Raw genomic sequence first — 24,566 nt, forward strand, 5'->3', positions numbered from 1 at the left:
GAAACTGTGCGATTCACCTTCATATCTCTTACTGGGTACAACACAATGTGAAAAACAGAAGCCAGAAAGAGATGAGCTTTACTCCTGAAGGATTTCATGTACAGAACCAGGGAGTTTTTCCAAGTACACCCTTCAGATGAATCTTTTCCATCTGGCTGGATCCCTCCCCCTCCCCAACCACAATCAGATGCTTAAGACCCTGAGAGCATTTTAATGCTCTGTTCTTGTAATTCCTCTCACTTTCTCCCTCCAGAAAGAAGAGTTAATTAACCATGTATGGCTTTTACTATATAGTTAAGTTTTATATAAAAAGCCCCCCTGGGAAATTTGACTTCCCCTGAAGGAAAAATAAAATAAAGGAAACTGAGGCATTGCTGAAGTTGTCTTCAACTCCCAAACTTTCCACCCGCTGGAAGAGTACGGCCAGTCAGAGGCACCTTGGTCCGGATGACGTTCTTGTCGCTCTCTATGTCGGGCATGGTGTCAAAGTCACTCTCGTCTACGGAGCTGTCCGTGTCTGACGGGCACGGCCGCCCACCGTCAGAGGAGGACATTTGCCTGCCAGGACTGGAGCTTGACTCATCTGAAACAGAGAAGGCTCGTCTGCCTTCCCAAAGCCGAGAGGCACCCACAGAGCCCACGTCTCTCTGCAAAAAGCAGAGGTCTGACTCATTCTCAAAAACCAACTCCTTACCCACATGTTCTTTCTCTCAATTCCTCCTCAATGGACTTCTAATTTTCCTCTTCTCCTATTTTTACATGTAACTCGTCTATTTCTAGGGCTGAATATATAACACAGGGGCATCTGCTCTGTTAACTAACTTGGATGCAAAAATAACATTATGCTTACATTTCATGTTGCATATTTTAAAATATGAACACTAGCATATAAACATACACATGCACGTGATTATGTATAGCATCTACCACGTATATGTGTCGGCACCCACATATCCAGCAGCTATACATTTCTTGTGGATAAGGAATTTGCACACGGAAATCCCCCACATGCCACCTCTATGGTTATATAATGAAAACAACATTCTCAGGAAGAAGAACCCTTGTGTTCCTGTGAATGTTTCCCAGAGCAGATGGGAATTTGTGCAGCTTAATGAGCACATGAGCTGAGCCTACCTTCCGCTTTTATTTCTTCTGTTCAGATGGTAAAAAAAAAAAAAAAAAAAAAAAAAAAAAACCCAAAACCCTATTCTTGCAGAGCCAGAAATACGCCTCCGGCACAGAGCCCACATGCCTCTCACAGTTAGAGAATAACAGGGGGACAGGTGCCCAGTCCCTCTACGCTGACAGCTTAAGGCACACCATTCATAGGCCCACAAGCGACATGGAAGTGCATGGAATCATCAAGGCATTTGGCCTCTTAACAAGACAGGGATAAGAATTCTGTCCCTTTCAGGCCACTTAATAAGCCCGTGGGAATGACTGGGTGGCAGTGAGCAGGTTCAATTATGAAGTTAGCCCAAATGGAAGATAGTTAGGCTTCAGCCGTGTTCACCTGCAGCACAGCCTCAGTCTTCTGATCGCCCTTACTCCACTGAAACCTGAGAATGAAACAACTGGTCAATCAAGGCCGGGCTCCCTGATGCATTTTTCATGCCCTACACTCTGGCTGGGTATGAAAAAATCCCCACAAGAGTTGATGGCAACTGCCGTAGAGAATTCGGCTCACGAGTGGCCGACAGACCCAAGAAACAGAACAAGACTAGAGAAAGCTGGAAGGAACCTTCCAGATCATCCAGCTAATTCATTTTATAAATAAAAGACAGTCTTATACGCTGAGCATCTTGCCCACTCTCACAGTTATTAGCGGCTGGAGGGCTCTGCAGCCTAGTCTCTGGAGAATCGGGAAACATTTCATTGAAAGGACTTATTGTAGGAAATACCTATTGCCCCATAATTGCTTCCTTCAGGGGTGCTGGCAGCAATGGGATGTGACACCGACATGTTTCCAGAGCCTGTTAAAAGAAAAGCAAAGGGGCAGACAATTTAGTTTCAGTTGCTATAAAGAACACAATTTTTTCTTTCTTTTGGTCTTTTTAAGGCTGCACCCATGGCATATGGAAGTTCCCAGGCTAAGGGTTGAATTGGAGAGGCAGCTTCCAGCCTACGCCACAGCCACAGCAACGTGGGATCCCGTTGTGTCTGCGACCTACACCATAGCTCACCGCAATGCTGTATCCTTGACCCACTGAGTGAGTGAGGCCACGGATTGAACCTACATCGTCCTGGATACTAGTCAGATTCGTTTCTGATGTACCACAATAGGAACTCCGAAAGAACACCATTCTAAGTAGTTTGAATCATCAGGCTACAATATTTTAAATTTAATTTTATTTTTACTCAAATATAGGGGTGTGCTTGCCAACTCATGGTCTGCAGGCTATATCTAGCTTGCCACCTGTTTTTGTATGGTCTTTGAGCTGAAAACAGTTTTAAAATTTTTAGTTGGTTGGAGAAACATCAGAAGAAGAATATTTTAGGCAGGTAAAATTTTAAATTTCGGTATTTATATATAGAGCTCTACTGAAACACAGCCATACTCATTCGAATATGTCTATGGCTACTTTTGGCCACAATGGCAGAACCGAGTAGTTGCGACAGAGACTGTGTAGCCCACAGAGCCCAAGATATTTACTATTTGGGACTTTACAGAAAAACTATTGCTGCTTTCCATCTGACAATATTGCAGAGTCACCAGAACAAAGGAGCACAGGTCCTGGAATCACTGTGAGGAAGGCCACCACTGAACAGAGACACCAGAAACAAACTTTTCTGATTAAGGCACAGTAATTCAGAGGTTTATTTGTCACAGCCCTTAGCAGTATTCTAACTATAGGCAGGATAAGCCCTGGTGGGAAGGAAATTACTGTACTCCTTGGAGCAAAAAGTGATAACATGAACTAGGGATGTGCAGGAATATGGGTGTGTGGGGGACTTTTCAGAGATAGAATAGCGTATCTGCTGGCAGTGAGAGAAAAATATTCTCTAAGATGATACTCCTCAAACTTTCCCAGTGAAGTGCTCCTCAGAACAGGGCGGGTGAACTCATTCTTCTGAGAGGCTGGGGGTGTCATCTGGAGCCACCTCACCACAGGCACCGGAGACTAGTACCTCCCAACCTTCTCCCTGGTTATTTGGAAAGGTGCTGGCCCACTGGGTTTAGCCACATCTGAGAATGAGGAGGAGCAGAGACCACAAGAAAGTAGGCAGCTAGGTAGAGTCTCTGACTTAGGACCACAATATTTACGGGAGCCCCAATCACCTGCGGAGATATCTGGGGACATTTCTCTGCTGCCTCTTGAGCTCTGTCAAGGATCTGAGATATTGTCAGGCTGGTTGGAATGTCAGTAAAGTATCTTCCTTCTGAGAGGTGAGATTGCTTGTGTCATGCTACAGGCAAAAAGTCTGTGTCTTGACTGGTCAGCCTCTTGGACTATTGCAGAGGAGTGTATTTTCAGGGAAGACTGAAGATATTCTATAATATCCTTATTGTAAACAGACATTCATTTCTTCATTGAAGGTAGAGTTTCTTGGAGTTCCCATTGTGGCTTAGTGGTAATGAACCTGACTGGTATCCATGAGGACGTGGGTTTGATCCCTGGCCTTGCTCAGTGGGTTAAGGATCCGGCGTTGCCATGAGCTGCAGTGTAGGTCAAAGATGCAGCTTGGATCTAGTGTTCCTGTGGCTGTGGTGTAGGCTGGCAGCTGTAGCTCCGATTAGGGCCCTAGCCTGGCAACTCCCATGTGCCGCGGGTGCAGCCCTAAAAAAGCAAAGAAGAAAAAAGGAAATAGAGTTTCTTATAGTTTACATTAATGCTACAGCATGCAACGCATGTAAAAGAACCAAAAGCCTCAAACAGTCCATCATTTGTCACAGTCAATTCTCTTTATCCAGCTCTCAAACTTCATTTCCACTGGTGGGCAGTAAAAACACTCCCAGTTTTGTGAGCCAATCTGTAGGCTTTATCGTGTTTTTACTCTTTGTGTCCCCATTCATTTCCTCCCTGAAGAAAAATAATTAAATCTAAGTTCAAAACATTTAGCCAGGTGATGAGAGACACATCAATGGCCTTGAAGACTCAATTTCCTTCCTCCTTTTGGTAGCTGAGCCAAGAGCTGGCTCAGCTGGACAGCAAGGCCTTTGGCTAACACAGCAGTTCTGGCAGGGAAGGCTGTTCCCAGGGCTCTCACAATGCAGACTCTGGCCCTCAAAACGCAGCCTCCCTGGCATTGTTCCTACGCTTGGCAACTCCTTGATATAGTTCTTACTATTTAGAGAAAGTAGAGGTTCCCTGGCTTTTCTTGGTCTCACCCATAAATATGTAACATGGTACCAACACCATCTGTGCTTTTCATCCAATTCAAGGCAAAGAAACTGGTTACTTTAAGACTCTCAAGTATGAGAGATTCAATATTTTAAGCACAATATCAGTGTTAAGGGAAGATGCCGTGTACAGTTTGACTGCCTGTTTTTGGCCCAGAACAGCTTTGGCCGTGGTGTTGGCATAGAGCTGTGCTGCCACTGCCCCTATTGACTCTAACAAGTACCAGCACTACCATTATCACACCACCAGTACTGCTGGGACCATTAATGCTTCCATTACTATGATCACCACTTCTGGCTGATGTTTATTGAAAATTTACTGTGTATCAGATACTCCTTTAAGTTTTTTTCAAGAACTGACTCTTAATTTTTCAACAATCCTACAAGCTGGGTCCTATTATCACCATTTTCAAGATGACAATGGGAGGGACCGAGAGGTCAAGTTATTTGCCTGGAGTCACTCAGATAGTGGATGGACAATGATTCATTGTACTGGTGTTGGTTAAAACTTACCTTCTGAATTGAAAAAAAAAATGGAAGAGATTGCCCTTCTACATGTGAATAACAGGCAGCATGTGAGTTGCTTTCATGGAATGCTTGTTTTTCAAAAGAGACCAGGAGGTTGAGACTCATTTGCATCTCCACTATTATAAACTCACATTGAAAGAGGTATCTAAGCACAATCTTTGCTTTTTTAAATGTTTGTTTATTTATTTATGCTTTTTAGGGCTGCACCTGCGGCACATGGATGTTCCCAGGCAAGAGAGTGGAATCGGAGCTGCAGCTGTCAGCCTACACCATAGCTCACAGCAACGCTGTATCCCCGACCCACTGAGCAAGGTCAGGGGTTAATTGAATCCACATCCTCATGGATACTAGCTGGATTCATTTCTGCCTCACCACAACTGGAACTCCAATCTTTGCTTTTTTGAATGGGCTGCTGCTCCTTGCCTTGACTGCTTATTGGGTCAGGCTAGTATCTTCTTTCTGTTTAGGTCACTGTGCAGGGTCCACTGTGTTAGCCTTATGCCAGATGATGTAGCTTTCATGTTTCCCTAAGTATTTTTCACATTTTCCTCTTTTCAAGCCTAAGTTCCCTACTTCAAACTATTAACTTAGTCCCCTGGTTTATGATGTAATTAAAAAAAATATTAAATGTGCAAAGAGCAAGTGAAGAAAGATACTAAAATCATAAACCCCAGAGTTTTTGGCATTTTGCTATTTGTTCCTAGACAGCTCTCTCATACAGAAAATATGTGTGTGCACAGGAGAATGCTTAAGCTCCACTGTGGGAGGGGGTTGAGGTGCCTAGGGGAGTGTGTGTGTGTGTGTAATCAAAGGACAAAGAAACGCAAAAACTAAAATCAAAGCAAGCGAGTTAACAAAAACAATCACTGCTTTGTCAGGTGACAAATTCATTAAAAAGAGAAAGCCAGCTGTGCTGGTTTGTTCAGATTTGGCTGATTTCTGCACTCTGCTCTGGCTCACTATCCAGCACGACCTGGTTTTGATGTAGTTGCTAGTCCTTTTCACCCCAAGGCAGCTAATACCCATGGTTCTGTGATGGACAAGAGCACCTTGGTTTTCATGTGCAGCACAATTGCCAGCACATAAAAATGTTTCAAATCTGTGCACTTTTCTATGCACAATTAAAGAGGAGATTGGCCAACACAGGATAAGAGTATTCCGATAACTCTTCTACAGTCTTAAGCCTTCTTAGAATGCAAAAACCAAAGCACTGACTCCCAAACTTCAAATATGATCGATGCTCCCCAGAGGGCAAACCATATTTCTGTAACTGTATGGTATTTAGAAAGCAGAATTAAACACAATATATCAGTTGATAGGATAGACCAAGATGTTCCATCTGGGAATAAGCAAACATGCAAGGTCGTGAAGAAGGAAACACGTTCTAGTGTGATTTTCTCTGTGCGGAAGCCCTCTGCCATCTGCCTGCTTTCCTAACGTAGAACAGGATATGCTTGCACGCTAGCCTTTTATGTTAAGTGCTCTATGTGAGGGGAAAAACTTCATTTCATTTTGAGCACGGTTGGCTCTTTCAAGGCTGTCACACTTATAACCATCCTGTCCCTTTTGTCTCCGGACTCAGGATGTTGGAAGCTGAATAGGGAGTCAGAAACGATGTGAACCAGCTGCCATGTGATTTCATTTTCCTGTAGGCTGGCTACCTATCCCTGTCCTGTTGTGTTTCAAAGGTTGAGGAGAAAAGGAAGAACACCGCTAATCGTAGCAGAAGTACAATCCTGCAAGAGAAAAATTCTTCTAGAATAAAAAAATGGGGCAAGGGGAGTTCCTGCCGTGGTGCAGCAGAAACGAATCCGACTAGGAACCATGAGGCTGCCAGTTCCATCCCTGGCCTTGCTCAGTGGGTTAAGGATCCAGCGTTGCCGTGAGCTGTGGTGTAGGTCGCAGATGCGGCTCAGATCTGGCGTTGTTGTTGCTCTGGTGTAGGCCGGTGGCTACAGCTCCGATTAGACCCCTAGCCTGGGAACCTCCATATGCTGCAGATCGGCCCTCAAAAGACAAAAGACAAAAAACGAAAAACAAACAAACAAAAAAACCAGGCTAGGAAAGTCAAGGAAATTTGGAAAGAGCAGAGTAGAGGGTCAGGACCAGTGCCTGAGACCAGGTGCCACAGAGCCTAAGGACGGCCTGTGCTCCTGCACTGCTCTGAACTCGGCACTCTGCTTGTCTTATTCCTTCTGGATGCTGCTCCTGGCTGGGTGGCGCATTCAGGAACAGCTCCAGCCAGGGAAGGATCTGATTGGCTATTTGGTTCTTAAATCTACAGACTTGTTGGGTTCGCCAAGCTCTCTCACTTGAGAAAGTATCCCCCTCTTAGGCTGCCCCCCGGGGTTTGTGGTGACAGCTCATGCTGGAGGCCTGTGAGGCACCTTCTTTGCTCAAGGTGGTAACTGAAGTTCCACATAGGCTCTGTAGCAATGATGGGAAGTGTGGGGTTTCTCCACTGATAGAGCCACCGGAGGAAATGCTTTTAGAAAGCAGAGCCTTGCCTAGGGCCCCTCAGATGACCACCGAGGCTCCTGTCTTAAGTACTAAGTGACAAATGGAGAATGCAGTGTCCTTTCATACTACAGTAATAGTCTCTTCATGGTCTGCAGTTGCCCTTTACCAACACTATTTCCACTTCACCTGGGCTCCAGGGCTTAGCACCTTCCTTATCCCATGAAGTATGACAGAACCTCCTTTGCTTTTTAATTCAGTTGGAGCCCACGTCAACATTTTGCCAAATACAACTTAAGAAACTGCAGGCAAATCAAAGAAAAACAAATGCAGGGGCGCCGACAGATTTTCCAAGTACAGCCTTCCTCTCGTTACAGAACCACAACCGAGCTGCCAACCACTTGGCCTGTTATAGGCACCTGGGCCATTTCCTCCACCTCAGGCAAACCTAAGGTGAAAGCATTAGGCCAAGTTGCTCAGAGGTCTAGCTCCACACTGATTTGGACTAACAGCAGGCCAAATTGAGTGGGAGCCCCTTCCTTTTTCAGACGCTGCTCCTGACATTATTTCTGGGCACCAGACCCCAGGGCATGTCCTGTAGCTCTGAGCTCCATTAAACTTCTGATGGCCCCTGTGGTCACACTGATTCTGGCCCTTGGGAGAGAAAGCCTTCTGTATCTTTGCTCCTCTCCAAGGCTCCTCCTCAGAATGTCTTCCATTAGTTTTCACATGAGGCCTCTTACTTGTTTCTGTCTCATGCTCCAGGCTGGATTCTTAGTGCTCTGTTTCATATGATTAAGAGTCACTAACTGGGAGTTTCCATTGCGGCTCAGTGGGTTAAGAGTCTGACATAGTGTCTGCGGGGATGCAGGTTCGATCCCTGGCCTCGCTCAGTAGGTTAAGGATCTGGCATTGCTACAAGCTGCAGTGTAGGTCGAAGATGCGGCTCAGACCCTGTGTTGCCGTGGCTGTGGAGTAGGCTGGCAGCTGCAGCTCTGATTTAACCCCTAGCCTGGGAACTTCCATATGCCTCAGGTGTGGCTATTAAAAAAAAGTCACCAGTGATCATGTGCTGTCTTTCCCTGTAGCCTCTCTGCATTACAAAGATGCCTTACTTCCTCCTGATTTCAAAGCCTTTTGTGGTTCAGGGATCCTCACCTGCCTGGCAGCCTGAAATTTGAAATCAATTATTCTCACTTGGGGGTAGGGGTGGGAAGAACGTTTTGCCCCTGAGAGGACATCTGGCAATGTCTAGAGATATTTTCAGTTGTCACAGGGAGGGAGTATATTACTGAAGTCTAGTAGCTAGAAGTGAAGGATAGGGTTAAACATCCTAAAGTGCACAATGCAGATTCCAGCAACAAAGAAATCATTGGGCTGAAATGTCAATCATATGGAATTTGAGAAATCCTGGTTCTGGAGAATGGTGACCTCACCCTAATTCTTTAAGCCGGCTTGACTGATCTGTAGGTAAACATATTCCTTTGCAGTGACCGGTTTAGCAATAAATGTATGATCCACTCTAGGCCAGTGAAACACAAGAGAATTTCTTTAGGGGCTTCTGAAAAAGTCCTGCCCTCTGGACATTGTCAGGCGAGGGCATGAACCCAACCCACCTCACCATCAGCACTAGGGGCAAAGCAGAGCCAAGGGAACAGCAGGCAAAAGGCCCAGAGCCACTGGACTCAGTCAATCCTGAAGCTCACCCTTCTGCTCAACTTCTAGGGAGAGGAGACACTCTCTATTGTTTAGGTATATTTGAGATAAACTTTGTTGTTACCTGCAGCCACATGAACCCAACTGATGCATCATGTTTATTTTTGGGGCCACTCATTCATTTCTGCTTGCCATCTAAAGGGTAACTGCAGCTCTTAGCTAATTTTCAGGGCTTTCTTGATCTTGGACAATGATCTGGCTCTGTCTGCCAATGCTTCACTGTTCAGGAGACCCTTCTGACTATGAAATTCCTTTGGTTATCATGGCAAGAATAAAATGACTTCACTCATACAATAAAAAATAACAGACCATCCATTCACAGAGCACCAACGGGACCCAACAAATCAGGCTTTCTAAGTTCACCTAGGCCTAAAATAAGAGCAAAACCTGGAGAGGGAAAAGGATAACAGAGAGAAGACATTTCGTTTTAACAGTTGATGAATAAAATGGAAAGTACCTAGCATTTTAAGGACACTAGAGCTGGTATTCTTTTATATTCTTGTATATTGGCTGTTGAATGTTATTAAAACCAGTTGCCTGGCTGGCTAGAAAAATAGACATGTTGACATTAAGGAAGACAAAAGTCAAAGAAAGGCCAGAGAACTAGCCCCCCAGCTCCTGCCAGGTGGGGTGGGGGGGTCACTTTGTGTCTTTAATTTAAATGCGGAAAACACGGAACTCGACATCTGCTGCATGTGACTTAAAAACCAAGTCTCACTTCATCATTGCTTTTCCAAATGATCACTCTGTGCCAACTAGCTTATAAGCCTGAGTAACTCATGCTGATTTAGGCTTCTCAAAATTAGGACCCTTACAAAAGATACAAACTTCCAGTTATAAACTATAAATAAGTACTGGGGATACAATGTACAACATGGTGACTATTGTTAATATTACTGTACTGTATATTGGAAAGTTACTATAAGAATAGATCTTAAAAGTTCTTGACACAAGAAAAAAGTTCTAACTATTCCGGGTGATGGATGTTATTTAGATTTCTTGTGATCATTTTGCAATATACACACACATAGAATCATGTTATACAACCAAAACCTATACAATGTTACGTGTCAATGATATCTCAATTAAAAAAAAATGGGGGCATTTTTTTTTAAAGATAGATAAAAAGATCAAGCAACTGAACTCCTTTGTTCAAATCCTCAGAATGGAGGAAAGAGCATATAACAATAGTTGAATAATCAATTACTCTGAATTTCCCAAAGTTATACTCTTTTATACTTGCTAGTCTCAAATATTTGTTTTCTAGATCCTTGGGGGGGTTTGGGAAGGAAACCTTCTATCTCAGTTTAGGCAAAGTAGCTCTGTTTTGGAGTTGACACGATAAGTTCTTAATATTGTTCACAAATCAGCTTTGAGACAAGATAGATATGAACAATTTTTGTCCTAGAAAAGATTAAACATTTCAAAAAGATGAATTGCTGAAAAATGGGCTGCAGGGGACTACAGGGAACATTCTGAACAAAAGCTCTTAGTGAGAGCTCCATACTCGGTAATTATCAGCTATAACAATTGGTTCTCATTACCTCTGCTATCTGTAGAAAGACTGTAGATTAGACTACTCTGGGAGAGACAGGAATCAAAAGAGGGTTTGAAAATCAGAAAAGGCAAAGAGACAAAAGTGCCAAATGGGATGTTGCCACATAGTTGACATCATTTTGAATTGAAACCAAGGATTTTTCTTACCATCATTGGAACCAAAGCTTCCATCAATGGATTTTCTCTGAAACCTGCAAACAAGCACATACACATGCTCCTAAGACAGCAAAAACCTCAGCATTTTACACTTGTTCCCTATTGACTTTGTTGCAGATTTGTCTGCTGGGATCTCTTAAAAATGGGCCGCTGGAAGTACGGAAAAATGGAACTCTGATACATTCCCGGTGGGACTATAAAGTGGAGTAACCACTTTTTTTTTGTTTGTTTTTGGTTTTGCTTTTTAGGGCCACACCCTCGGCATATGGAGGTTCCCAGGCTAGTAGTCAAATAGGAGCTACAGCTGCCAGCCTACACCACAGACACAACAACGCCAGATCCGAGCCGCATCTGCGACCTACGTTACAGTTCATGACAATTCTGGATCCTTCACCCACTGAGTGAGGCCAAGATGGAACCTGCAGTCTCATGATTCCTAGTAGGATTCGTTTAGCCACTTTGTAAAACCATTTGGCAGTTCCTTAGAAAGTCAAACCTATAGAGACACATCATGACCCAGCAATTCCATGCCTAGGCACATACATGCAAACGCCAACACACACAGACACACACACACCTTCATTAATTTTTTTCCATATTCATTTATTTTCAGACAATTCACATGCCATAAAATTCACCCTTTACTGTGCACAATTCAATGAATTTTAGTATGTTCACAAGGTTGTGCAACTATCACTGTTATCTAGTTCCATACTTTTTCATCATTCCCCCAAAGAAATCTCTAACCATAGCAGTCATTCTGCATTCTCTACTTCTCCCAGTGCCTGCCAACTACCAATCTACTTTCTGTCTCTATGAATTTGCCTACTCTGGAAAATGGAATTGTATTGTATGTGGTCTTTTTGTCTGGCTTCTTTCACTTAGCATAATGCTTTCAAGGTTCACATATGTGGTAGCATGAATCAATATTTCAGTCTTTTTATGGCATAATAATATTCCATCATACGGGTATACCACATTTAATTTATTTGTTTACACTTGATGTGCATTTTGATTGTTTCCCTTTTTTTGGTGATCATGAGGACCACTCTTATGAACATTTGTGTACAAATTTTTGTGTGGATATATGTATTAAATTCTCTTGGCTATATACCTAGCAAGTGCTGGGTATGAGATAACTGTATTTAACTTTTTTTTTCTTAAACTGTTTTCCATAGCAGCTTTATAGCAGGAATTATTTTACATTCCCACTAGCAATGTAGAAAGTTACAGTTTCTTCACATCATTACCAGCTCTTACTTCCATTTAAAAAAACTTTATTAATGGAGTTCTGGTTGTGTCTCAGTGGTAATGGACTTGACTAGTACCCATGAGGATGCAGGTTCGATCCCTGGCCTCTCTCAGTGGGTTAAGGATCTGGTGTTGCTGTGAGCTGTGGTGTAGCTCACAGACGTGGCTCAGATCTGGCGTGGCTATATGGCTATGGCATAGGCCAGCAGCTGGGGCTCTGATTCAACCCCTAGCCTGGGAACTTCCACATGCAGTGGGTGTAGCACTGAAAAAAATAAAATAAAATAACTTTATTATAGCCATCCTAGTGGATATAAAGTGATATCTCATTATAGTTTTGATTTGCATTTCCATGATGGCTAATCATGTTAAGCATCTTTTCAAATGCTTATTGGGGAGTTTCAGTTGTGGCTTAGTGGTAATGAATCTGGCCAGTAGTCATGAGGATGCGGGTTGGATCTCTGGCCTCACTCAGTGGGTTAAGGATCTGGCATTGCCGTGAGCTGTGGTGTATGTCACAGATGTGGCTTGGATCCCAAGTTGCTGTGGCTGTGGTGTAGGCCAGCAGCTGCAGCTCTGATTCAACCCCTAGCCCGGGAACTTCTATATGATGCAGGTGCAGCCGTAAAAACCAAAAAAGAAAAAAAAAAAAAAGGGAACAAATGCTTACTGGCCATTTATATATTTTCTTTGGAGAAACATCTATTCAATTAAAAAAAAATGTCTGTTTTTAAATGGGGAATCATGGGTTGTAAGAATTCTTTAAATTGTTTGGATACTAGACTCTTAGTGATTTGCAACACATTTTCTTCAATTATGTGTATTGTATTTTCACTTCCTTGATAATGTCCTTTAAAAACATAAAAACTTTAATTTTGATTAAGTCCAATTTACCTATTTTTTTTCCTCTTGTTATTTGTGCTTTTGGTGTCATATCTAAGAAACCATGGTCTAATCCAAGGTCACAAAGATTTATGCCTATGTTTTCTTCCCAGAGTTTTATATATTTGGCTCTTTTATTTAGCTCTTTGTTCTGTTTAGAGTTAGTTTTTGTATATGATGTGAGATATGGGTACAACTTCATTCTTTTTCATGCAGATACCCAAGGTGTCTCGGCCCCATTTGTTGAAAAAGCATATCCTTATTCCATTGAATTGTCTTGGTACCCTTGTCAAAAATCAGTTGACCATAGCAGTTCCTGTTGTGGCTCAGTGGAAATGAACCCAATAATATCCATGAAGATGTGGCTTCGATCCCTAGCTCTGCTCAGGGTTATGGATCTGGCATTGCTGTGAGCTATGGTATAGCTTGCAGATGTGGTTCAGATCTGGCGTTGCTGTGGCTGTGGTGTAGGCCTGCAGCTGTAGCTCCGATTTGACCCATAGCCTGGGAACTTCCATTTGCCACAGGTGTGGCCCAAAAAGGAACAAAAAATCAATTGTCCATAAATATAAGGGTTTATTTCTGAACTCTCAATTCCATTCCATTGAACTATATATCTTCCCTTATGTCAGTGCCAGAGTTTTGAATATTGTAGCTTTGTAGTTAGCTTTGATATCAGAAAGTGTAAGACCTCAAGCTTTGTTCTTTTTTAAATGACTATTTTTCCTATTCTGGGTCCCTTGCATTTCCTTATGAATTTTAAGATCAGTTCATCAATTTTTGGAAGAAAGTCAGCTTTGATAGGGATTATGTTGAATCTGTAGATGAATTAGGGGCATATTGCCATGTTTTTTAGCTTAGAATGCTGCTGTAACAAATTATCACAATCTTAGTGGTTTAGAACAGTACAAATTTATTGCCTTGAGATCTAGATGTCAATTGTAAAATGAATCTTATGTGGCTAAAACCAAGATATCAACAGGGGTGTATTCCTTCTGAAGATTCCAGGGGAGAAGCCATTTCTTTATCTGTTCCAACTTCTAGAGGTAGCCTGCATTCCTTCAGTCATGGCGCCTTCCTCTGTCTTCAAATATATTACTTCAACTTCTGCTTGCCTCATCACTCCTCCTCCTGCTTTTGACTCTCTTGCCTCCCTGAGATAAGGACTTTGGGATTACGTTATACCCACATGGATAATCATGGATAATCTTTATAACTTTATCACATCTGCAAAATCTCTGTTGCCATGTAAAGTAACATACTCACAGGTTCTGAGTATTAGAACATGGACATCCTTGGGGTGGGGGTCGGGGGACATTATTCTGTCTACTACAACATCTGAACAATATTAAGTCTTCCAATCCATGGACACAGGATATTTTTTCATATATTTAGGTTCTCTTTAATTTCTTTCAAGAATGTTTTGCAGTTTTCAATGCACAAAGTCTTATATGTAATTTGTTAATTTTTTCTTAAGTATTTTATTATTTTTGATGCATTTGTAAATAGGATGGTTTCTTTAATTTCATGTTTGAATTGTGCATTGCTGGTGTATAGAAATATAATTTATTTTTGTATATTGATCTTGTATCCTGCAATCTTGGTAAACTTAGGGTTTCTTTTTGGCGCTGATGAAAATTAGATAATGGTGATGGTTGTGCAACTGTGAATACACTAACGCTACTAAATTTTTTTTTTTGTCTTTTTTTCTCTTTATAGGGCCACACCTGCGGCATATGGAGGTTCCCAGGCTAGGGGTCAAATTGGAGATGTTGCTGCCAGCCTGTGTCACAGCCACAGCAACGCCAGATCCGAGCCACGTCTGTGACCTACACCGCAGCTCACGGTAATGCCGGATCCTTAACCCACCAATTGAGGCCAGGGATCAAACCCCAACCTCAAGGTTCTTAGTTGGATTCATTTCTGCTGTGCCATGATGGGAACTCCAAAAACTACTAAATTTTAAAAAGGGTAAATTTTAAGGTCTATGAATTATATCAATAAAGCTATTGTTTTAAAAACCAGGTAGGAGTTCCCACTGTGGCATGGCAGGTTAAGGATCTAGCATTGTTGCTGTGGTGGCACAGGTTTGATCCTCAGCCCAGCACAGTGGGTTAAGGACCTGCTGCTGCTGCAGCTGCAGCATAAGTCACAGTTGCAGCTTGGATTTGATCCCTGGCCTGGGAACTTCCATATGCTATGTGTGTAGTCAAAAAAAAAAAAAAAATTTTTTTTTTTAAATAAAAGCAAAAAACCAGGTATAGCAAATGGAAATGCCTATCAAAAATTAAAATGTGAATTACTCTTTTCCCCTAAATAAGCCTCCCTTCTGAAGGTGAGATTGGAGTGGGGAGAAGAGCAGGGAAGAGTTGAGGGCTCTATGTGTCTGTACTTTGGTACATGTTCTTATTTACTTCCAGACGGGGACCCCAGAAGTTGCACATTCCTGATCCTGGATGTTTGGTGGGAGAATTTCTCCTCATATCTCTTTTGTTCCTAGACACAGTAAACTCATCTCTGCCTAAGGGCTTTTGCTCTTGTTCTCTGCCTAGGCCACTCTCTCCCCAAATCCCTACATGGCTGGTTCCTTCTTGCCATTCAGGTCTTGGTTCTGAGAGGTCTTCCCGGCTGAACACATCAAATCTAAAGTAACTTCCCCACTCTAATCATTCTCTGTCCCACCACTGTGTTTGTTCTCCCTTATCACTGGCTGAAATTATTTCTTTATTATTTGCTTACTTGCTTAGATTTTTTTCATTTGTACAATGTTAGCTCTATTTGAGTAGGGATCTAGACCATCTTGTTCACCACTTTATCCCTAACCTTTAGGACAGGCCTGGCACACAGGAAATGATAACTAAATATTTGTTGAGTGAACAAGGCTATATCATTAAGGAGAGTAGTAACAAATGGGTCTGACTGTTCTAGCTGACAAATGAGGCTCTAGTGAAAGGCATTTTTAAAAACAATTTTAGTAATATTAACTAGCAGGAAATTGCATGAACTCATAAAAGATGATGTGTTTGGATTACGTTTGTATTAACAGGCTTTAGCCATATTTGCCCTAGTTTTTGGAGCTGATAAAATTCTTTATTAGTTAAATGATTTACAAAGCTAGGGTGAAGCAGGCACATATCCAGTGATCAAAGGGAAAAATAGGAAATGAGAACTAAGCTAGATTGAGTGCAAAATGGCTGCACCTCATCTTGTACTCAGAACCTTCAATCGAAAGTGGAGTCTAGGGAGTTCCCATTGTGGTGCAGCAGAAATGAATCTGACTAGTATCCATGAGGATGTGGGTTCGATTCCTGGTCTTGCTCAGTGGGTTGGGGATCTGGCGTTGCTGTGAGCTGTGGTGTAGGTCACAGATTCAGCTTGTATCCAGTGTTGCTGTGGCTGTGGCTGGCAGCTCTAGCTCTGATTCAACCCGACCCCTAGGCTGGAACTTCCCTATGCCACGAGTGCAGCCCTAAAAAGCAAAAAAAAAAAAAAAAAAAAAAAAAAAAAAAGTTGTGGAGTCTGTATCTTCCCCTCTCGAATCTGGCCTGGCCTCATTATTGGTTTTGGCCAATAGGAAGAATGGGAATGATATCGTGCCACTTTTGAACCTAAATCTTAAGGAGGCCTTGCATTCTTCTGATATCTCTCAAGCAGAGATACAATAAACCAGGGCTAGGCTGCTGGATTATGAGAGGCAAAGTGCAGCTGAGGCCAGTCTAGAAAAGCTGGCTCCTCTCTGATCTGCCAGTCGATTTCACTCCATGACTACACCCGGCTGAGATCTCTGAACCCAGTCCCGATTAGCAGAATCATCCAGCTGACCCACAGATTTGTGAGAAAATGTAAATATGTATTGCTGTATGCCATTGGCAGCTTTATGGTTGATTTTTATGCAGCGTTATTGTCGCAATAGATAACTAATACAGGATTCAAGTGAAGGATGAGTAATCAGGATATGCAGTTTGAATTCACGGTCTGGCAGGGTGACTGAGAGCAAGGAATAGGAGACACATATTTAGTGCTTGGCCCAGGGCCTACCATTCATCATGGGGGCTCCATAAATACCTGTTGAATGAATTGGGGCTTGGGGGGGGTTGGGCCGGGAATGGCTTTTAGGGGAGGGAAAACACAGCATAAAAACACACTGGATTCTTAGTTTCCTGAGGGCAGGAGCCATGTTTCTTATCAATGCTCTCATCCTGATCTCATAGCATGTAATGCAAACCCCACATATATTAGTAATAAGGTATAAGGGGCTCAACAAGCACATGACTTTCTGCTCCAAGACTGGCTTTACTTGGTTATGTAGAACATGATGTTTTTTCTGCTTAGGCTAATGAAGGAAGAGTTCTATTAGCATTTCCCCTCAGTCTATTCTCCTATTTAGAATGCCAAGTGGTTCTAATGTCTCCAGATTTTTACTTTCAGTTTTCCTATATTTGGAAAGAATCTATGCTCGTGCCAGACTGTAGCAAAATAATCTGGCAGCTAGAGGTTTCAACAGAGTCTTAGACTACAACTTTCAAAAACTGTGCTCGCTTTAGCAGGCTGAATAACAGCTGTAGAGAGATTGATATCCAGTCATGAACTTAATTTTTTGTCTGTTTGTATGTTGATTGTACCTGCTAGCTAATGAAAGAGGGGAAATCCCATTTTATAAAATCTAAAACATCAGTTGTAGACACAGTCTTCTGAAGAGAGGCGGAAGAGATGAACTTCTTTTCCCATGATGTGGGCGTTCATCTGAGTCGAAATTCACAGCTTTTGGACCCATGCCCGATTTTTGATCAGGTCTCTGGATCAGGACTGCCCTCCCTCACATGCCCTGACCACTCTAGATCCATCTGATCAACTTGCTTAGGAGCCAAGGCTCTGGAGCCAGACTACCTGGGTTTAAATCCCATCTCCTTCATTTACCAGTTGTGAATTATTGGTCAAATTGCTTAACCTCTCAATGCCTCAGTTTCCTTAACCATCAAATGATGAGAATGCTAGTACTCATTGTGAGGTTTTAGATGAGATAATCTATTTAAAGGTCCCAGCACAGTGCCTGGTCTAGAGCAAGTACTTGTTCAATGTTAGTGATTATGATCTGATAAATTGAGCTGATAATCAGTTAAATGTATACTTTCCAGATATAATATTTGCTTGTAGGCTGATATTTTTGTTTTTAACTTTTTATTGGAAAATAAACTCAAATTTACAGAGAAGCTGTAAGAATAAGAACAGAATATAGAACAGCCATATATCATTATCTAGATTCACCTATTAACATATTACCCCCCTTGCTTTACCATTCTCTGTCTCTGGGTGAAGGTCTTGGTTTATTCATATGTATGTACGTATAAACATTTTTCTGAATTGTTTACAAGTAAGCTCTTTTCACTGGGGGCGCCAAACTCTTGGGAAGGGAAATGTCCTTGGTCAAATTACAGTATGATTATCTCCCCACCTCTTTTTTTTTCTCTCAAGGAACATTTTACTGTAAAATTGATGCTACAAAGTAAGAAGGCACTTGGTAATGTGGTGTCAATTCATATTTATTTATTGCATTAAGATTTATTTTAAGCATTAATTTTTCTTTTTGCTGGACTGTGTAAAGCTGTTTCTAAAGCTCCATGTTAGGCAGAACTCTCTTCCTGTATTCCACAGGATTTACATGGAATATTGGGTCTAAAAATACCCAACCTGTCTTTCTGTTAAAGTTTCATTAACTGTGAAAATAACTAGCACTACCAGCACTTTGTGCAGGACGTTGATGTAAACACTGCAGTTATCCTAGTCTATGAGGTAAATTATCTCATTTTACGGATGAGGAAAGTGAAGCACAGAAAAGTTTAATAATTTTCCCAAGATCACACAGTTAGCAGCCAAAGTAGATTTGAATCCAATCAACATGGCTTGAAAGTCTAATGTGTTAATCTCTAAGCAGAGGCATTCTTGTTTTGACTCAGTGGAAATGAATCTGACTAGTATCCATGAGGACACAGGTTTGATCCCTGGCCTCTCTCAGTGGGTTAAGGATCCCGCAATACCATGAGCTGTGATGTAGGTCACAGACGCGGCTCGGATCTGGTGTTGCTGTGGCTGTGGTGTAGGCTGGCAGCTGCAGCTCTGATTCAACCCCTATACTGGGAACCTCCATATGTTGTGGATGTGGCCCTAAAAAAAAAAAAAAAAAAAAAAAAAAAAAGACCAAAAAAAATCTCTAAGCAGAGACAGGTGAAGGGGCTGATATTTCCTGAAACTCTTGACATACCTGATATAATGAACAAATGCAATAAACAGGCATCCCAAGTAGAAGGAGAAGAAGATGAGGAAACTGAGAAGAATGGATTTCACATAAACGGATTCTGAGGGAAGAGAAACAGCTTTGGTCAGGATTCCTTAGGAGAAAAGAGGACCACGCTTGAGACAGGACAGCTTCATGGGCCCATCTGCATCACACCCATTCGTAAGTCCTAAGATAATTCCCATTCAGAGCAGTGAAGCTACTGGAGGTCCCCCAGACATGATCCATAAATGGCTGCCTCTCTCAGAGCTGACTTCCTTGAGGAAGCTGGGAAGGGACTTCCCATACACAACTTCATGACTGAGTTCCTTTCCTTCCTACAAGGGACTTAACAAGATGCTTTGATTTCCTCTTTTATTTCTAAGGTAAGTATTAGTTTTCTTATGATGTTTCTCTGGAAAGACAGCATTAGGATTGAATTACATGATCAACTTGCCGACATAGGAATCTCTCCACTGAGTCCTAGCACCGTCACTGACCTTTAATGGAAGGTACAATGGTCACTTTAAGGTTCTTTGCACGTTGTAGATTCCAGGTCTGGTTCTCCTTTTCTGATAAAAAAGAACAAGGCACAATGGATCAGATACTAGGTTCCTGGCCTCTCATCTGAACAGTTGTTTAAAAACTGTCCAGAATGAATTCTGGTTGCTGAATTTTCTTTTAGTAAGAACTATATGAAACACCCAACCCCCAGACCTTCAAACCATCTTAATACTCCTTTTGTTTAAAACTTTCAATTTGGCCTTTGCTTGGGTGCATTTTGGTAGCACTAAGTGACACAAATGAGACTGCAGCCTCCCTTCCTGTGTGAAGAAGGCTTGACATTCTCCTGATATCATATGGCTCAACATGCCACAGACATCTGAAGAAACAGCTGCAAAAATAAAGAGCTACTTTTTCTTTTGGTCTGCATTTTTCTAGCCAGTGAGAATTTGTTTTTTCTTATATAGCCATCAAAGGACTTGTAGTTTACTAAGGACATTGGACATTGGCAAAACTCTAGAGCTGTGTAATTAGGAGATGAAAGAATACAAGAGAAGGAAATTCACCTAAATACCAGAGGAATAATGTTATACTCAACAGTAAATGCTGTCTGTATGGATCACATATGGCCCATCAGTTGCCGGGGAGAGAGGGGGGTCCGTGTTTTCAACTCACAGCCTATTCCATTCCCATGGTAGTTGGCGGGTAGTTACCCATTGCCATTTGTACTATGCCCAAGATCTTATATAATGCCTGTCATTGGGATGAGTTTTTCCACTTGCATCCTTACTGTCTTGAAAGTTACAATTTTGGCAGTGGGAATTGAGAACTCTGAATTTTCCATGTGGAAATAATGACTACTGATAAATAGAAGTGGCTCCATTCCTGCTAGCTACCAAAATGACCTTAGAACGTGGACCTTGAGGAGTTCCCGTCGTGGCTCAGTGGTTAACGAATCTGACTGAGAACCATGAGGTTGTGGGTTTGATCCCTGACCTTGCTCAGTGGGTTAGGGATCCAGCGTTGCCGTGAGCTGTGATATAGGTCGCAGAGGCAGCTCGGATCTGGCGTTGCTGTGGCTCTGGCGTAGGCTGGCAGCTACAGCTCTGATTAGACCCCTAGCCTGGGAACCTCCATGTGCCACGGGAGCGGCCCCAGAAAAGGCAAAAAGCCAAAAAAAAAAGTGGACCTTGATTTGCTGTATAAGGTCATTACTTCATAGTAGCAAATATATGTTGAGTAAAGGGCCAACTGAGTGAACATAGCTCACATGGTCTGAGGGAGTACAAGACTCTGAAAAGATTTAATGCAGTGAATGGCATTTTTAGTATCAGTAAGATCTTGAGATCTATTATTTTCTTCCCTTTATTCTTTTTCTCGAGTATGTCTCAGACTGTCTTACCAAGCCACTGCTGATGACCCCCATGCAGTAGGAACTAGAGATGGTCAGAAGAGGCCTGAAGGGGTTGAAATGAGCTTTTAGCTTCCTTTCCATTCCATTAGGTTTTTCTAAGTAGCCAAATATTCCTCACTGTTGCTTACCCTGGATGAAGAAAGATCCTCCACAGGTATAATCTTCAGGCTTTATCACAAACACCACAAAGAACTGCTCACCTGGAAAATCCTTCTTCTGCATAAGACATAAAAATAACAACAAGAAGGGAGAAAGTCCATAATGGTGAGGACAAAAAGAAAGAAGAATGAGAAGAAAAGTTAAATTCATTCCTGCTCCCTAATTCCTTAGAAAGGACTTTCACGTTCCCATGACAGACTCTAGATTATCCACAATAAAAAACTTGTCATATCCAAGAAATTATGTAGGTACACTGTTCTGGTTTCAATTTATCTTGGGCCCACTTGAATGCTTAGAACAGTAATAGACCTCATATAAAAAATGTCAACAGGCTATAGTTAATGATTAATATTTGTATGTTAAGTTCTGTAAGAAACAATTTTTAGAGCAGTTTTAGCTTCATTATATTGTTTTTATTACTTTAAAAATCTAATGATAATTGACTTTCCTCGAAGTCCCACAGTCAGTAGTTAAATAAATAATTTAGGTTAGGCAAGCAAAGACTCAAGATAGGAGACCTGAGTTATAGATGGCTTTGACTTTCTCTAGGTGGGCTTCTCTGTGTCCTCGTTTCTTATTAAGTGAATCTTTAAGGTCCAGTATACTTCTAAAACTCTCACATTTTTAAAAATTATCCTCAAATTTCTGGTATTATGCTTGTTTATTTAGTCTTTTAAGGGTCACACCCCTGGCATATGGAGGTTCCCAGGATAGGTGTCTAATCGGAGCTGTAGCCACCAACCTGTGCCACAGCCACAGGAATGCCAAATCTGAGCTGTGTTTGTGACCTACACCACAACTCACGCATCCTTAACCCACTGAGCAGGGTCAGGGATCTAACCTGCATCCGCATGTATGCTAGTCAGATTCGTTCCACTTAGCTACAATGGGAACTCCTTATATTATGTTTAACCCACTGAGAAAATGGCCTAAGACTGAATCAGGTGTCCAAAAGAGAGGTAATAATTTATTGCCAAACACATCCAAATTAAAAATGTACTGATATACTTTGTATTTCATTGATTTAGTGTCTAGATGATACAAAAGCTGAGTTTCCTACTTTTTCTTTTTTGTCCTTTTAAATTTGGGACCACGTAATGCTGAGGTGCTAAGTAAATAATAAATAATAATTTAAAAAAGCAGATATGAGATAACAAATTGAGACATTAGAAAATTAAAACCTGACGAAAAGATGTTTTCAGGTCTGATACCTAAATTATAATTAGCCTTTCCTCATTCATGACTTGCTATTCAATAAATAGTTTCTCCTTGCTTAGAGAACCGATCAAATTGCTCAGATACCTCAAGTAAGTAACACTCTAAAGGTAGGGATGGAATCTCTTTGAAAATATACTGACATGATGTGGATGTACTTTTGCCATAAACTGACCTTTGAAATCATTATTCAATTATAATACCCGAAGGGCAAACTACTGCACAAATGTGATTCATATTCCTTTGGACCTATGCATTCTGTCCAAAATTAAAGTTGTCTTTTGGTTACTGTTACAAATTATTAGACTATTTTTTAACTGAAGTTTAGTTTTCAAAAAATTAATTAATTGATAATTAATTTTTCTTTTGGGGCTGCCCCCACAGCATGTGGAGCTCCCACTCAAGGGATGAGACCCGAGCCACTGTTGCGACCTATGGCAATGTGGGATCCTTAACCCCCTGTGCCTCTCAGCACTGCAGGGACAGTGCCAATCCCATTGTGCCACAGCAGAAACTCCTAATTGAAGTACAGTTGATTTATAATATTGTTTTGGTGTATTTAACTGCTTTAAATGGATCACATAAACTTTACTGCACACTGGCAATCCCCCGTTGAGTAGATTGGAATCTTTTGCCCTTACCTCTCTAAGCAACTGCAGATACACGTCCTGCTGCACCACAGGTTCCCAAGATGCCCTAAGTGGAGTGGGGCACCTGGAGAAGCGGCATTGTTCACCATTACCTAGGCTTTGGGTTAAAGTGTACCAATCCTTGTTTCAAATCATTCAGAAAGGAAAGTGATTTGGAGTTCATGGTGTGGCTCGGTAGGTTAAGAACCCAACACCATGTCTGTGAGGATGCGAGTTCAATCCCTGGCCTTGCTTAGTAGGTTAAGCATCCAGTGTTGCCACAATCTGTGGTGTAGGTCGCCACAGCTGTGGCAACGCCAGAGATCGAACCTGCAACCTCATGGTTCCTAGTTGGATTCATTAACCACTGACCCATGGCGGAAACTCCAGCGCCAGATTCTTAACCAATTGCGCCAGGCTAGGGATCAAACCCGCACGGCCACAGAGACAATGCTGGCTTCTTAACCTGCTGTATCACAGAGGAAACTCCTCTCTTAGGTTTTTTTAAGTTCAGAAGCAAACCCCACTGGACCAGTAGGTAACTTGCTTATAAACTGGGCATTGTCATTGGCATTAATGACCACAGAGGCAATGTCTCACCTGTAAAGTGATGGCAGCTTTCTTGGTCATGGACTGATAGACACCGTTAAATTCCACATTGTGGTCGAGATCGTACACTGGGCACTGCAACGTGCATGAAGGATAAAAAGGAAAGCGTCACTAACGTCACACTATACATACTGCACATACCGGATCACAGAGCACAGGGTCCTTACTGAGCCAGAAACCATGAAAAGTTTTCCCCAGAACAGTCATGAGATAGTCCTCCTAAAACTTGGTGCCTTGTCCTCGGAAGTCAAGGTCACCACATAGCAAAGAGAACTTTAAAAATTATCTTAAAGTGTATCATACCTTTCCCACTTTGTATTAACACCTTACAAGAGAGAAAGGGCCAGATGACACAACAAAAAATTTAAAAACATAGAACAAACAGTGGGTTTCCATTTTTCTTATGGAGCCCACAACCTGGCCTTCCTTGTTCTCTATCTTAATCCTCCCTCCCTCCCTTCCTCTGTTTATTTTGGTGAGTTCTCTTATCTCCCCAGATAAGTAATCTACAACTTAGACTGCCTACTTATATGTACAAGATACTGTTGGTTTGTTTTTTAAATTGAGCAGTTTTATCCTGTAAAATGATGACATGGTGCTCACCCTCCTCTCTCTTTCATCCTGGGACAACATAATGCAATCCGAAGGTTGACAAGTTATTGAGACTCACCATGATATTCTGGACTGAAACAACAGAACATGGATAAGCCTTTTCAGACATGACTTTAATGATAACTGAGTCCACATCTTCAGGGAATTTGTATAGAAAATACTGCATATAAGAACAAGAGAGATGGGATTTGTCAATGTTAAGAAATGTTAACAATCATGAACTCAAACTATTTTCACATGAATAAGACAGTTTCCTCTAATGTT

The 24,566-nt window shown here is 41.8% G+C and overlaps 1 protein-coding gene across 5 annotated transcripts in view; it reads right to left on the reverse strand.

Annotated features, from left to right (window-relative positions):
- SIDT1 (SID1 transmembrane family member 1) overlaps nucleotides 1-24,566 on the reverse strand; it is a 96,381-nt gene that overhangs the window by 27,674 nt on the left and 44,141 nt on the right. For 3 of the 5 annotated variants that reach the window (XM_021070355.1, XM_005670213.3, XM_003358806.4), the window contains 8 exons: nucleotides 24,361-24,462; nucleotides 23,682-23,765; nucleotides 21,207-21,294; nucleotides 19,661-19,732; nucleotides 19,149-19,242; nucleotides 10,748-10,791; nucleotides 1,902-1,973; nucleotides 438-583 (listed from right to left, as the gene is read on the reverse strand). In XM_021070355.1, coding sequence (XP_020926014.1) covers nucleotides 438-583; nucleotides 1,902-1,973; nucleotides 10,748-10,791; nucleotides 19,149-19,242; nucleotides 19,661-19,732; nucleotides 21,207-21,294; nucleotides 23,682-23,765; nucleotides 24,361-24,462 — 702 coding nt within the window. Of the gene's footprint in view, nucleotides 1-437; nucleotides 584-1,901; nucleotides 1,974-10,747; nucleotides 10,792-19,148; nucleotides 19,243-19,660; nucleotides 19,733-21,206; nucleotides 21,358-23,681; nucleotides 23,766-24,359; nucleotides 24,463-24,566 lie in introns of those variants that run through there. The other 2 variants (XM_021070357.1, XM_021070356.1) reach the window with 2 other exon arrangements.

Source organism: Sus scrofa, chromosome 13 (genome assembly GCF_000003025.6).
Source record: "Sus scrofa isolate TJ Tabasco breed Duroc chromosome 13, Sscrofa11.1, whole genome shotgun sequence".
NCBI classification, from domain to species: Eukaryota; Metazoa; Chordata; class Mammalia; order Artiodactyla; family Suidae; genus Sus; species Sus scrofa.